The 14,467-nt window shown below is 37.0% G+C and overlaps 1 protein-coding gene and 1 long non-coding RNA gene across 4 annotated transcripts in view; both read left to right on the top strand.

Annotated features, from left to right (window-relative positions):
• Positions 1 to 14,467, top strand: part of LOC127832512 (uncharacterized) — a 270,730-nt gene that overhangs the window by 28,127 nt on the left and 228,136 nt on the right. The window lies entirely within an intron of this gene.
• LOC127832508 (zinc finger and SCAN domain-containing protein 12-like) overlaps positions 1 to 14,467 on the top strand; it is a 49,911-nt gene that overhangs the window by 29,492 nt on the left and 5,952 nt on the right. For all 3 annotated transcript variants that reach the window (XR_008026937.1, XR_008026938.1, XM_052358011.1), the window contains 2 exons: positions 2,659 to 2,815; positions 9,439 to 9,948. Coding sequence is in view for 1 of the 3 variants with exons in the window: in XM_052358011.1 (XP_052213971.1) it covers positions 2,659 to 2,815; positions 9,439 to 9,948 (667 nt within the window). In the remaining 2 variants the exon portion in view is untranslated. The remainder of the gene's footprint in view (positions 1 to 2,658; positions 2,816 to 9,438; positions 9,949 to 14,467) is intronic.

Here is a 14,467-nt window from a genome sequence, read left to right as displayed (position 1 = left end):
AAGTGCATTGGGGCCATACAACGCGCATTGTTTAAACAATGAATCATGAGAATGATTTTTTTTCATTGACTTGATTCTGATAATGATGATGATATTGATGATGATTAGAAAGATGAATAGAATATTTTTTGGAATGAAAATGTTGTTTTATAGCTGATTTTAGAAAGGAAGAAATAAAATTATTTGAAGTCTATACATTGTTTAGTACATGAACACATATTTTCCATTTTGTTTATACCAAAAATGAACAGTTGGCCATGCACTCATCAACTCCAGACTCCCTATGATCTAATTCCCTCTTAAGAGGCCACCCCGCTTAAGCAGCCAATTTGGCCGTTCCTATGACTGGCTGCTTAAGAGGGGTTGGACTGTATACCTAGGCACAGTTATTGTCTATTGTGGTCCTGCATTTATCTTGAAGAAAAAACAAACATTTTAATTTGTTAAACATATGTGAATTAAATATCATGGGCATTAAAAATATTGCCTCATCTTTGTTTATTGATTTTTTTGTTTTTCTGACACGATTATAAATAAAAATTAATTTACTTTCATATAGAAAATCTTGCAAAAGAAGTTTTATTTTAAAGATCTGTGTTAATTTCTAAGCTAGTCTTTTATTTGTAATTTGTAAAGTCTCAGGAGCTTATGGGTTCCTCTCCTAGGCTTTATCTTTCACCCATCTTTGGTTGTTAACCCTTAACCACTTAGATACGCACTTTGACGTGTTTGTAGTCCCTTAGAAAACTAATTATATTGAAAACCTTACTAACTAGTTACACCTTTTAAAGGCTTTATTTCCAACCCTATTTAAAGGCTTTATTTCCAACCCTAATTTACTAATGAAAAGCCAACAGCATAAAACCTGAACAGACTGCAAGTTACAAGCATGCTGTTCTGGTTTTATGCTGTTTGCAGATCACCATGCTTCTGTGCAGGTATGGCAGTTAGAGCAGCTGTCGTCCAGCATAGGTGAAGAGTCTATTGTTCTGACAGCCAGTGTACAGTACATGCACCGTGTATGTAAACAAAAACGCGGTGTTCACTTTTCCCGATGGGTGACATTCGCGTGGGCGGACGCGCTAGTGGCCGCAGTGTTCAGCGAACACCCGAAATTGCTGCGATTGCACGCTATCGTTAACGGGAACACCCGTGATCACTGCGATATAAACACCTGTCTGCAAGAGTCATTCACGCGTTTTAAATGTTAATGTTCAAAAGAAAATCATAAACTACATACGGATATTACATGACTGTGCACATGTATGCCTACTTAAATTCGGACAGTAAGTACAGTTGGAAACGTAAATAAAGCGTTTAGATGATCAATACTATTAACTCTTATGGTGTTAATCAATGCAATTGCCCATTTTAACAACAAATATCGAGTTTCAAAGAAATCAAGAGAGTATTAAATCATTTATTTACTTGTGTCCGACTTTAAGTACTGTCCGAATTTACGTATTGCATCAGTATGTTACGACACTTGTGTGTACCCCTATAAAAACGAGGTTGATATACATCATAATTGGTAGATTACGTATAATTATTTGGAATCACTTGTGTGCAGTCAGTATACAATACAATAATTGTTTAAATAATGAAGGAACTGATACAGCGTAACAATAACGATACAGTGTGTTTAAATTATATTTCTTAAGAGGAAATGTGAATGCCAAATCATTCGCGAGATACCCCGGTACTTAAGTTGAAATTCACAACGAAACTTTTAATGGAAATTAAATGATGATATCTCAATGTTGTACCCGCTACGAAATTTTATTTACAAATAAATACACCCACGCCAATTTTCGGGCGCTTTTTATGAAGACAAAGAAATTCATTTATTTCATGTAGAAGTTGTAACCTAAAATAGCTGCACTCGACGCGTGCAAACTGGTGTCAGGTGATTTACTCATGTTGCAATACAACTGTCCTGATTGGGCGCTTATTTCATCAAATCTTTAAATAGAATCATATGCCAAAATTAATTTGATATTTTCGAAAATTGCAAACGATGGTGTTTATGACTCTTATCGTCTATATTACCAACCCATAATTTGATTTTAAAAATGGAAATCGGGCATATATGGGATTATTGAGTAATGGATAAAGATGGGAGAAATTGCATGTAAGCGATTGAGACAGTTGACACGTATGTCTCGGGGAATGCAGAGACTCGGGATAAAACGAGTACTACAATCAGTTTTGAGTTCTCCATGGCTTCAAACTGTTAATTGAATAATCAAACACTCAATTAAAACTCCTTCAGGTGTGGTATCCTACAGCTAGGTGCGAACACGTTTTTCTTTTATACGCGGCGTTTGAAAAGACAACAAACACTGTCATGGGCATGGATGTGAAATACATTATTCATTATCACTTTTAATAAAAACGATCAATACAATACATTTATGTTCAATGATTTTATTTTAAGAACACAATGAACACAGCTGTGGATATTACGGGTCTGCGGTGATTCGCGGTGTTTGCCTTATGGCAAATGGCCCCCGCAACATTTGAGCTGAACACCCATTGTGGGGTTCATATTGGTAAGCGAACACAGTGAGATGAACACCGCGGTGAGTGGTGTTTGTTTAAGTACATGGTGCCTGTACTCTAGATGACGGCTCCATTTCTATCTTACTGTAATTGCAGTTAGAGCAGCTGTCGTCCAACACTGGTGAGGAGTCTATTGTTCTGACAGCCAGTGTAGATGATGGCTCCATATCGCACCTGGGCTCCAGGGCTGGCAAAGGCTTTCTAGAGGGTAGGGAGGATATGAAGTCACAGTTTCTCGGGCACTGCTTAAAGAGTAGGTTGCTTCTATTTGACTTTGAAGAGTGAAATGTTTTTGTAAAATCTTCTCAATGTTTGTGTTGCATGTTTTCAAGCCTATGACTTAAAAAGCCGACCAAACTAACAGCATTATTCATGTGATGAAGCTATGTGATAAAAGAAGATCACATTAATTTTAAAAATTCAGCACACACTTGTATCTCTTAAGTAATCCATATTATTTTCCAAATATGTTACTTTTAATTTGTAAAGAAAATAATGGGCTGTTGATTTAATTGGACTATTACAGTTTTGTCCAAGAATTTGTGTACACCATGCATTTAAACTAAGATCAGATATTGACTTCATTAGCCAAAAAAGGTGTCAAAATATTTTGGTATTATATATATATATATATTACAAATATTCTCTTTCACATGTAAATCTTTAATAAACTATTTTGTAGAAGGAAAACATCATTAGAAATAATCCATAACTTGTATCATTTCACTGTAATTATTGTATTGAATACAAGACTTATGTAAGTTCTATTCTAAGCCTGCAATTATGGCATTGATTAATAATTTATTCCTATTTAAGTCAAAATTCTTTCATAAGTGCAATCAAAGCTTGGAAATATATACTTCAGAGTATAAAAATCCAACACTCTGAACTAAAGGCTGAAGGCTTTCAAAGTTTTCTTGGAAGAGAATTCCTGAATAAAATCATACTTAGACTATGGGACCCGCGATTTTTGCCTAAATCATCACCGCGTTAGGGCCAATGTGACAAATCACGGTGATTTGCGGCGATTCACCGCGATAACACTCTACGGGTGATTCGCCGTAAGTCTGCCGTGATTTCACTCTGACCATCTCGCAATAAAGATCAGCTGTCAGGGGTGTGATTTTTCCGCGGATCTGGTTGTCCCGGGGGTCACTTCTGAGATTGGAGTAAATTCATTAAAAAAAATGTGGGGGAGAGGGGGTACCGCGAAATCTCCCCGCATTTTACACGGGTAGATTTTGCCTAAGCATTTTTCAAACGAGCGATATAATTGGCTTTCGTTTCCAAATCTTCCAATTAAAATTGGTTTCTTAAAATGTGTTTGGTATTTCTAAGCTGATTCGCTTGCAAATGGCACCGTTGTGAAGCGAAAATTAAGATTATTGAAATAACAAATAGCAATCCAATTAACGACTGACATCATATAGTTTGATAGGAATAATGAAACGTGTTTGTCAAGGAAAAAGACTACGTTTTAGATACGAGCAACACATATTTTGTTTAGAAATGTGCACAGTGAATTTGTGTCACGGAAACCAGCGTTTGCAAATTGGAGTTCAGTCTACTCGCGAAGCAAAACAATTTAGAAGAGTATCTTTCGAACATGGAAATAGACAAACATGATTTGATTTATATGTCTGTGGGTCTGTGTATAATCAGATTCATATGCATATTCTTCTTTATTATGTTTGTCACACTGTTCAGTTAACTGAAATAGCGTTGAACTGAGTGAAGATGTAAAATGCAAGATATTGAAAGGTAAACAAATTAAATATATTAATTTAACTAAGTTAATACATCATTAACACATGAAGAACACTCAAGTGTGTTTGTTTATATTTAGTCCATTAACTGTAATTCAATACATTGAAAAACTGCTGCTATTGATCACAATAAATACTTACTTAACTGTTTACTTTGCATCCTCAGTATGTTAATTGTGAAGTTTTACAGGTTTTTATAAAGAAATATTTTTATGAAGTTCAAGAAGTTGTTTATTTTAATGTCTGTTTTCAGGTTTGTCATTGCGTTATGCGCGCCATTCGCGTAGTCAAAATCAGTTGACAGAATTTTCCTCCCCTCTGACTTTGCCTCAATCACACCCCTGATCTACATGTAGATGATGTGTAGGTCAAGTTCAAACATGGGCCATGCTGGGTCACTTACTAGGTCACGGGGTCACTTAGTGCGTTCTTAACATTGAGCATGGTGTCTGCTTTTTTTTAAGACAACATGCAAAATATTCTGTGTCAATGCGGCATGTGGAAAATTCATCACGTCTGTGACAAATCCCTAGTTTAGCTGAGTGTAAAATATAAGATCTTTTGTGTCCAGAAGCATATTGGCGGGGGGATATCAGTTCAAGGAATTTGCTTGTTTATGCTTACCATATGGCTGAAAGTGTTCCGGTTTTTTCCGGAAGTTCCGGCTTTTTTTAAGTCGATCTCTCAAATCGTCCAGAATCGATGAGAAAGTTGTGGGGGGGGGGGGGGGGGTAGGTGGTGTGCGAATATTTCCAATCGAAACCGAGATCTAAAGAATCTTTAAAAAGATGCTATCTACATGTATAACATGTGTGCGAACTGGAATCAATAGCCATGGCCAGTTTAACAGATAAGTGATAATAAACTCCTTCACTTGCACCCGTACGTCCATTATTCAAATGGTGGAAGTCCCTTGGATGTCCTATAATCCGCATGTACTCTATTTACTAATAAACAGCACGTACACATGTCAACAGTAAATCGGGTTATTCAGACCGTTAACTCCGCCTAAGAGGTACTGTTTAAATAAATTCTCAGCGAGTGGCCAATATTGATTTTTCCAGCTGTCAATCAAATTTTTCTTGGTAAGCGCATCAGCCAATCAGGGCTCAAGCAGCCGAATACAAGCCGACCCCATGTGAAGCTGTATACAATAATATTAGCGACCCCTGCGCTACGAAGTTTTTATTCAGCAATAAAATATTTAAGTCCACCCTTTCCCCGAGGAAAAATGGCGTGATGTTGTACATGAAGTCTAATTTTCGCATGATTTCCATTTGTACATGAAATACACGAGAAATGTTTATTTGTGCTAGAATTTTCTTAACTTTCCGCGAATAAGAAAACCTGGAAATGATTTCGGATAACAAGTTTAATTTTACGCATTTGAAAATACTAAAATTGAATAATGTATTTTGTTATATCAATGGCCGTAAAAAATAATGCAATAGATAGTTAAATAACGTGTTTTGAGTTTGCCAAACTATGCATATATATTGGTCTACGTGCATGAATGACCTGACAAGTTATAATGCGATTCGGAATGAAGTGTACTCCGTAAAATTTAAAGAAAGATTCGTTTTTATTCTCCGAAATTCGCTTTCACTTAGGCAAACTTTTCTGAAAGGAGGTACTTGTAACATTTTAAATTCAGTTGTTGATTTGTCGTCATTACTAAATATGAACAGTGCTCTATGTGCTCAAATCACGTCACGTAATTAACGCATCTTGAATCGGATTTCCCCCATCCCAAAATTTAATTTTTCAATTTTTAGCTAGGCTGTTTTCTGAGAAAACCTGTGCTATTGTCATAGCCAGCTCGTCGTCCGCCGTCCGCCGTAGGTTTTGTGCTAAAACCTTAACATTGGCCATAACTTTTTAAATATTGAAGATAGCACCTTGATATTTGGCATGCATGTGTATCTCATGGAGCTGCACATTTTGAGTGGTAAAATTTAAAGGTGAACATCATCCTTCAAGGTCTAGGGTTGACAAAACCAAGTCAAGGGAAGTAATAAGCTTTAAATGTTATCTGACCTGCCCACGTATATATTTTTGTTAAATAAATCAAAGCGGCGCAGTAGGCGGCATTGTGTTTCTGACAAACACATTGTGGTAAAAGGTCAAGGTCATCCTTTACGGTCTATGGTAAAAAATACAAATTTAAGGGAAGTAATAAGCTTTAAAGGGAGATTATTCAATATTGAACATAGCCACTTTATATATTTGGCATGCATGTGTATCTCATGGAGCTGCACATTTTGAGTGGTGAATCTACAGTCACGGTAGTGGCTTTTAATTATTTGCTGCTAAAAATAGAGATTTGTTAGAGACAATTATTTTCAAGGGAAGTAATTTATATAATTATGAATCTCATATATTTTCTTACCAAGAATTTAAGTTCTTTTCACAGTTACTGAACAGATTAATTATTTTGATTATTTATAACTCAAATAATTGATTTGTCAAAGGTTTTTTTATGCCCCCTGTAGGATGGCATATAGAAGTTGAACTGTCCGTCAGTGTGTCAGTATGTCAGTCAGTCTGTCCTTCTGTCCGAAAAAACTTTAACATTGGCCATATCTTTTTCACTATTGAAGATAGCAACTTGATATTTGGCATGCATGTGTATCTCATGGAGCTGCACATTTTGATTGGTGAAAGGTCAAGGTCAGGGTCATCCTTCAAGGTCAAATGTCAAATTTATGGCATCTGTCCGTCCGAAAACTATAACATTGGCAATAACTTTTTCAATATTGAAGATAGCAACTTGATATTTGGCATGCATGTGTATCTCATGGAGCTGAACATTTTGAATGTTGAAAGGTGAAGGTCAAGTTCATCCTTGAAGGTCAAATGTCATATATATGGCGTCTGTCCGTCCGAAAACTTGAACATTGGCCATAACTTTTTTAATATTGAAAATAGGAACTTGATATTTGGCATGCATGTGTATCTCATAAAGCGGCACATTTTGAGTGGTGGAAGTTCAAGGTCAAGGTCATCCTTCAAGGTCAAAGGTAAAAAATAATTAAAATAATCAAAGCGGCGTTCTCATGAGGCTGCAAATTTTGAGTGGTGGAAGTTCAAGGTCAAGGTCATCCTTCAAGGTCAGGGTCATCCTTTAAGGTCAAAGGTAAAAAAAAATCATCAAAGCAGCGTTCTGATGAAGCTGCACATTTTGAGTGGTGGAAGTTCAAGGTCAAGGTCATCCTTCAAGGACAAGGTAATCCTTCGAGGTCAAAGGTGAAAAAAAATAATTTCAAAGCAGCGTTATCATGAAGCAGCACATTTTGAGTGGTGGAAGTTCAAGGTCATGGTCATCCTTCAAGGTCATCCTTCAAGTTCAATGGAAAAAAAAATAAAAAATCAAAGCGGCGTTGTCTTAAAGCTGCACATTTTGAGTGGTGGATGTTCAAGGTCAAGGTCATCCTTCAAGGTCAAAGGTCAACAAAAATTTTAAAAAATCAAAGTGGCGTTCTCTTAAAGCTGCACATTTTGAGTGGTGGAAGTTCAAGGTCAAGGTCATCCTTCAAGGTCAAAGGTCAAAAAAAAATTCAAAGCGGCAAAATATGGGGCATTGTGTTTCTGATGAACACATCTCTTGTTTAAATGGTAGAATTATCATTTCTTTCATGTACTTAGTTGTTACTAGTAGTGATCATTACATACCTGTGGACTTATGTCCATAGATATGTGATGAACTCTGGCTATGATCTCTTTGATAAACCACAGGTCTTGGTTGTCAGTGATGTCTGACTTGGTCATTTTCGACTGTCCCCCCCAGTTGGATTGGACAAAATCCAAGGGAAGTAAATAGCTTTAAAGGGAGATGATTTCTATACCTGCCAAATGATAAATATATATTTACAAAGTGGCGCAGTAGGAGGCATTGTGTTTCTGACGAACACATCTCTTGTTGGGTCACTAGGTCAAATGTTAAGGTCACTGTGACCTCTGACAAAAAAAATATTCTGACAAGCTTTCGCAGCCGAGCGTGGCACCCGTTATGCGGTGCTCTTGTATCACTCATTCTAAATTCTTATATTAATTTCTGGACTTAATTTTTGTTCTAAATTTAAAGCCAAAATATTGCATTCCTTGGCCATCTAAAATGCTATTTTCCAGGAACTTCCAAGGGCCTTCGGCCCCCTGGGCCCCCGACCAGGGCGTTGCCCTGGAGCTAACCGGGGGCCTTCCAGCCCCCTGGCCCCCAGGTGTTTTTTTCAGGCTTTTTCAACCTTTCTCACTTTTAGCCATGTAAACTGTATAAGTGGTAAAATTAGCGAAGTGGAAATATTTGCGAATTTTATTCGCTAAATTTTCTGCCAGCCAAAATTTTTTGCTTCGCTATTGAGGTAGAAATTTGCGGTGACACCAGTTTAAGATAATTACTGTATACCATCGTGTAAGAAATGTAATCTTGACACTGGTCTAAGATAAAAACTACTTTATTATCAATAATACATAAATAAGATTATAAAATTTTGGAGAAATATATATAAACACCTTTTATACAAAACAAAATGTTTATTTTTATGTTTGATTAACTATTATCATACTTCTTAGTTACGAAATTACTCAAAGACACACAACTTCACAAATATACTTAGCGTACAAAGCATACAAAGACATCAAAGATTGCCAAAGCTGTTTGGTTACATCTGAAAATAAATGACTGAACAAATAAACTGATTTGATTTGATGTAACAAACATTTATTTAGGTATCACATCGATCAATACAGTAGCCCCGTTAGGAAAACATGTTTTTACACCTTATTGCTTGATAACAATAGGATTATTGTTATTAGAGAAAAGGCATTGTTAACAGTTTTTCCCCATAAATCACATGAGCACAATAATGTTCAAATTAAAGTTACCTTAGATATTTTGTCAATATAAATTGCAATTTTTACAACTTGAAATATTTCTATGTCCTTTTGATACGCTCGATTCCCTTACATTTTTCGCACGCTAAATGCCTGTTATTTTTAATTCGCTAACTTTTCGACATGCGGAAATATTCACTTATACAGTATGTTGCATGTAGATACTATTTTAAGCATGAAGTTTTAACAAGTTTATGAAAGACATTTTCTGTTGTCTTAGCCCATCATCAGCTGAGTCAGGAATCCAGTGTAACAACCCCATCCAGGCCAGGTGCCATACGGCACATGTCAGCGGCACGGAATTCAAGATACAGCCCCATGTCACGTACTTATACAAACTCAGTCCCTCACAAGTCATTCAGCCCATTTGAAGATGCAGCCCTAAAATTAAGTCACAGCTTGAACACTGGCGGCCATCTCAATAATTTCACATCCATAAGTGATAGGGTGCAACTGGAGAACAATATCGAGTATGGAAACCCAGAAAACTCCTATGGGTCTGAGGACTGTGAACCCAGAAATGTTTCTCCTAAAAGTGATGACACAGACACTCAATATTCCCAGTCAATATCTGGTGCCAGTGTGAAGAGAGAACCCCCCGACCATGAAGACTGTTATGAGGTTCATGAACGGGAGAGTAGCAGTATAAAGACTGGAGACAGTTACCGTGAGGTTGCCAATAGCAGCCAACAGTTGGTGGATTTCAGCAGCTCCAACCTCAGTGGCCAAAGTAAGTGCATGATAATTAACCCATTTATGCCTAGCGCAGGGGATTTTATCTGATTTTGGGGAAAGGGCCTGGCCTTTTTTGAGGGGAAAAAAATCGCGCGAAATGCCTGATTTTGGGGAAAAAAATCATGCAAAACGTCGGATTTTGGGGAAAATAAGGAAAGTCGCCGGAGTTGATATTTCTCACAACAATTCAGTTATCTCAACTGACCAGAATTGATTAGTATTTGTCTGATACATTCTGAAGCTTAACTCTTCCATACTGATTTTCGCAAAAATTGTGCCAAAAAATGCCAAAAGCATCAACAATATGAAACCTAATCATGTGCATAAAGGAATCCTCAAGACTATTATTAACCTGTGACGTATGCACGCTTTGGGTCACGTGAGCGCCAATTTCACGCAATGTCCACTTCCACGCATTTCAAAACAAAGAAGAACTACTAAATAACAATTGTTTGCAATTGTTTGTGTTTGGATCTAAATCCATTTAGGTTAATATGTTGTACGTTTAAAGACATATTTTAAGTTTTTTTCTGTACACTAGCAATGTATCTACCTTTATAACATATACGATATCAATACGAAACAAACATGGCTGCGTGTGTCAAAAAATACATGACAATTGGACATACACGACACACTATACACGAGGTTAAACTTATCAAGTCAATGACATGTACAAATAAAGATGGCTGCGCCAATGAATTAAACGTTAACAGGCATTTTATATTGACAATGTAAAAATAACTAATAGCAGACGATAATAAGTGTATCAGTAGAGATTTAAAGCTGAAATTTAAACTACGTGAAAACAAGCGGTTGATAGTAAAGTTCACATGGGGCGGGTTATACGAGTATTGAAAATGTAGTCATAAAGCAGACGGAGTGTATTTATGAATTAAATCGGCACTATAAAACAACATAATGTGAACATGATTTAAACGAAATGTGCATGTGTAAGACAGCATATATTTATACTGGTTATGATATTATTATTCATCATTTATGCAAATGGCGTTGTAAACAATGATGCAATGGTCACGTGGTTTTACATGTGACCCGCGCGTGTTTAAATATAGATCATTTCTGTCCATGGACAGAAATTGAAAAGGCCTATCTTTGTACTAAATTTGGGCATTTCTTGACCAATTTTGACCAAATTATTTTACACATTTGACGTAAATACCATCACATTTTGACTTATAATCACTTTTTTGCGACAAATAACAAAAATGGGAAAATATACCAACATCAGCTCAGCCGGCTTTAAATAATCAATTTAACATATTTTGCTGTTTTTAAAACAAATTCAAGGCAACAGATAATTTAATTATGCAATATGTTATATTTTCTACACTGGATCAGGTTAACTTATGTATTCAAAGTTTAGAATTTTTAGCCGGATTTTTTTCGAAAAAATCTCGGCTTATAGATTGATGTTGTCGGGCGGGCGGGGGGGGCGGGCGGGCGGGGTGGCGGCGTGCTCGAAAATGTTAAAGTTCTTATTTCATGGTATAACTTTGGTATGCTTGGACCTAGAGTCTTCAAACTTGACATGAAGGTTGGCCAGGATTAACAGATGACCACTGGTCATTTCAAGGTCATTCATTTGAAGGTCAAGGTCACTGTGACCTTCAATATAAAAAATGTTAAAGTTGTTATAACTTTGGTATGCTTGGACCTAGAGTCTTGAAACTTGACATGAAGGTTGGCCATAACTAGTTAGTAACCACTGGTCATTTCAAGGTCATTCATTTGAAGGTCAAGGTCACTGTGACCTTGAATGTAAAAATGTTAAAGTTCTTATTTCATGGTATAACTTTGGTATGCTTGGACCTAGAGTCTTCAAACTTGACATGAAGGTTGGCCAGGATTAACAGATGACCACTGGTCATTTCAAGGTCATTCATTTGAAGGTGAAGGTCACTTTGACCTTCAATATAAAAATGTTAAAGTTGTTATAACTTTGGTATGCTTGGACCTAGAGTCTTGAAACTTGACATGAAGGTTGGCCAGAACTAGTAAGTAACCACTGGACATTTCAAGGTCATTCATTTGAAGGTCAAGGTCACTGTGACCTTGAATGTAAAAATGTTAAAGTTGTTATATCTTTGGTATGCTTGGACCTAGAGTCTTGAAACTTGACATGAAGGTTGGCCAGAACTAGTAAGTAACCACTGGACATTTCAAGGTCATTCATTTGAAGGTCAAGGTCACTGTGACCTTGAATGTAAAAATGTTAAAGTTCTTATTTCATGTTATAACTTTGGTATGCTTGTACCTAGAGTCTTCAAACTTGAAATAAAGATTGGCCAGTACTAGAAGATGACCACTGGTCATTTCAATGTCATTCATTTGAAGGTCAAGGTCACTGTGACCTTAAATGTTAAAATGTTAAAATTGTTATAACTTTGGTATGCTTGGACATAGAGTCTTCAAACTTGACATGAAGGTTTGCAAGCACACTTAGATGACCACTGGTCATTTCAAGGTCATTCATTCTAAGGTCAAGGTCATGTATATGCATGCATTCAAAACATAACACAAGGTTTGCTCATGCCTTGAAAAGTACTTACATTTCATTTTGACCTTTGAACAATATTTCAGTAATTTAAGTATTGCATTGACAAAAACACGAAAGGTACTTTCCTGTCATTTAAATCAAAAATCCGGCTTCAATGCGGTCATCTCCGACCGCGGAACTCTTGTTTTTTTTGGGGGGGGGGGGGGGAAAAATGAAGTGTAGGGGAAAATTAAACCTGCTGAGGGGAAAACAAATCCGAGGGGGAAGGGCCATTTTTCGGCGGGTCCCAAAGAAGGAAAAAAAGCCCTGTAGCGTTTAGAAAAAAGACCTTTGCAAACAGCGTAGACCCAGATGAGACGCCGCATGATGCGGCGTTTCATCAGGGTCTGCGCTGTTTGCTTAAAGGAATTTCTGTAAGAAATATGCTAAATATAGTCATAAATATACTAGATATCCCTAATTTTGGAAATAAATTGATCCAATTTAGAAGGATGGGATAGTCCACTAGGCATAAATGGGTTAATGACTTTATTGCAGCCCTGGGTAACTCTGCCATTTCCAAATTTGCCAATCGCAATTGTCTTCATAACCACCCATACAATCTCCAAAACAATAGGAATATAGACATACAATGCTGTTAATCACCCCGCACACACACATACACCCCCCTCCCCCCCTACAAAATGTCTGGTAGTTAGTAAGCATTGTGCTCATCCGTCCGTAGGTATTCCACTTAAACAGCTTACAAATTGGTATACTTGCTCATTTGCTTATGAACATACCCACCTCTTTGTGTAAGCCAATTGCAAAAGCTGCCTTATTAAGGGAAAACCTAAGCAGGAGAGCTGGCTGTTGAAAATATTTGTTCAGCATGGGAGGGATTTTCAAAAAACTTGGCATAAATTATAAAATAGACATAAGTGATCAATATAATGAGGCATTGTGTGCAAGAAAGAGATCCTTAGGTCCAACATGAAGTTCAATGCTCTAGCCTCAGATGTAGGAAATTTGTACTTTAAACTTAGTGAGCAGCATATATTTAAACACTTGATGGATTTTGAAAAAAACTTTGCAATGTGATCAGCATGTTGAGGCGATGTGTTGCAAGAACCATATCCCTTGTCAATGGTTAATGTCACAATTTAAGGTCAAAGGCAATATAAAGGGAAATTTTTACTTTTTAGCTCACCTGTGCTCATGGTGAGCTTTTGTGATCGCCTTTTGTCCGTCGTGCGTCGTCCGTCATGCGTAGTGCGTCTTCAACATTTTGCCTTGTGAACACTCTAGAGGCCACATTAATTGTCTGATTTTCACGAAACTAAGTCAGAATATTTGTCCCATTGATACCTCGACTGAGTTCGAAACTGGATCATGCTGGGTCGAAAACTAGGTCACTAGGTCAAAAAAAAGAAAAACCTTCTGAAAACTGTAGAAGTCACATTTGATGCCCAATCTTCATGTAACTTTGTCAAAATGTGTGTCTTAATGATATGTTGGTTGAGTTCAAAAATGGTTCTGGTCCGTTGAAAAACATGGCCGCCAGGGGGCGGGGCAGTATTCCTTATATGGCTGTAGAGAAACCTTGTGAACTATCTCGAAGTCACAATTTTTCGCCCAATCATCATGAAACTTGGTCAAAACACTGGTTTCATTGATATCTCAAACGAGTTTGAAAATGGTCCAGATCGGTGAAAAAACATGGCCGCCAGGGGGCGGGGCAGTTTTCCTTATATGTCTATAGTAAAACCTTGTTAACACTCTAGAGGCCACATTTATTGTCCAAGCTTCATGAAATTTGGTCAGAAGATCGGTCTCAATGATATCTTGGATGAGTTCGAAAATGGTTACGTTTGCTTGAAGAACATGGCTGCCAAGTGGCGGGGCATTTTTCCTTATATGGCTTTATATGGCTATAGTAAAACCTTGTGAACACTTTAGAGGCCACATTTATTGTCCAATCTACATGAAATTTGGTCAGAAGATTGGTCTGAAT

The sequence above is a fragment of the Dreissena polymorpha genome, chromosome 5 (assembly GCF_020536995.1).
Source record: "Dreissena polymorpha isolate Duluth1 chromosome 5, UMN_Dpol_1.0, whole genome shotgun sequence".
Lineage (NCBI taxonomy): Eukaryota > Metazoa > Mollusca > Bivalvia > Myida > Dreissenidae > Dreissena > Dreissena polymorpha.
Note: the sequence above shows the minus strand (reverse complement) of the source record. Positions and strands in the feature narration are given on the sequence as shown.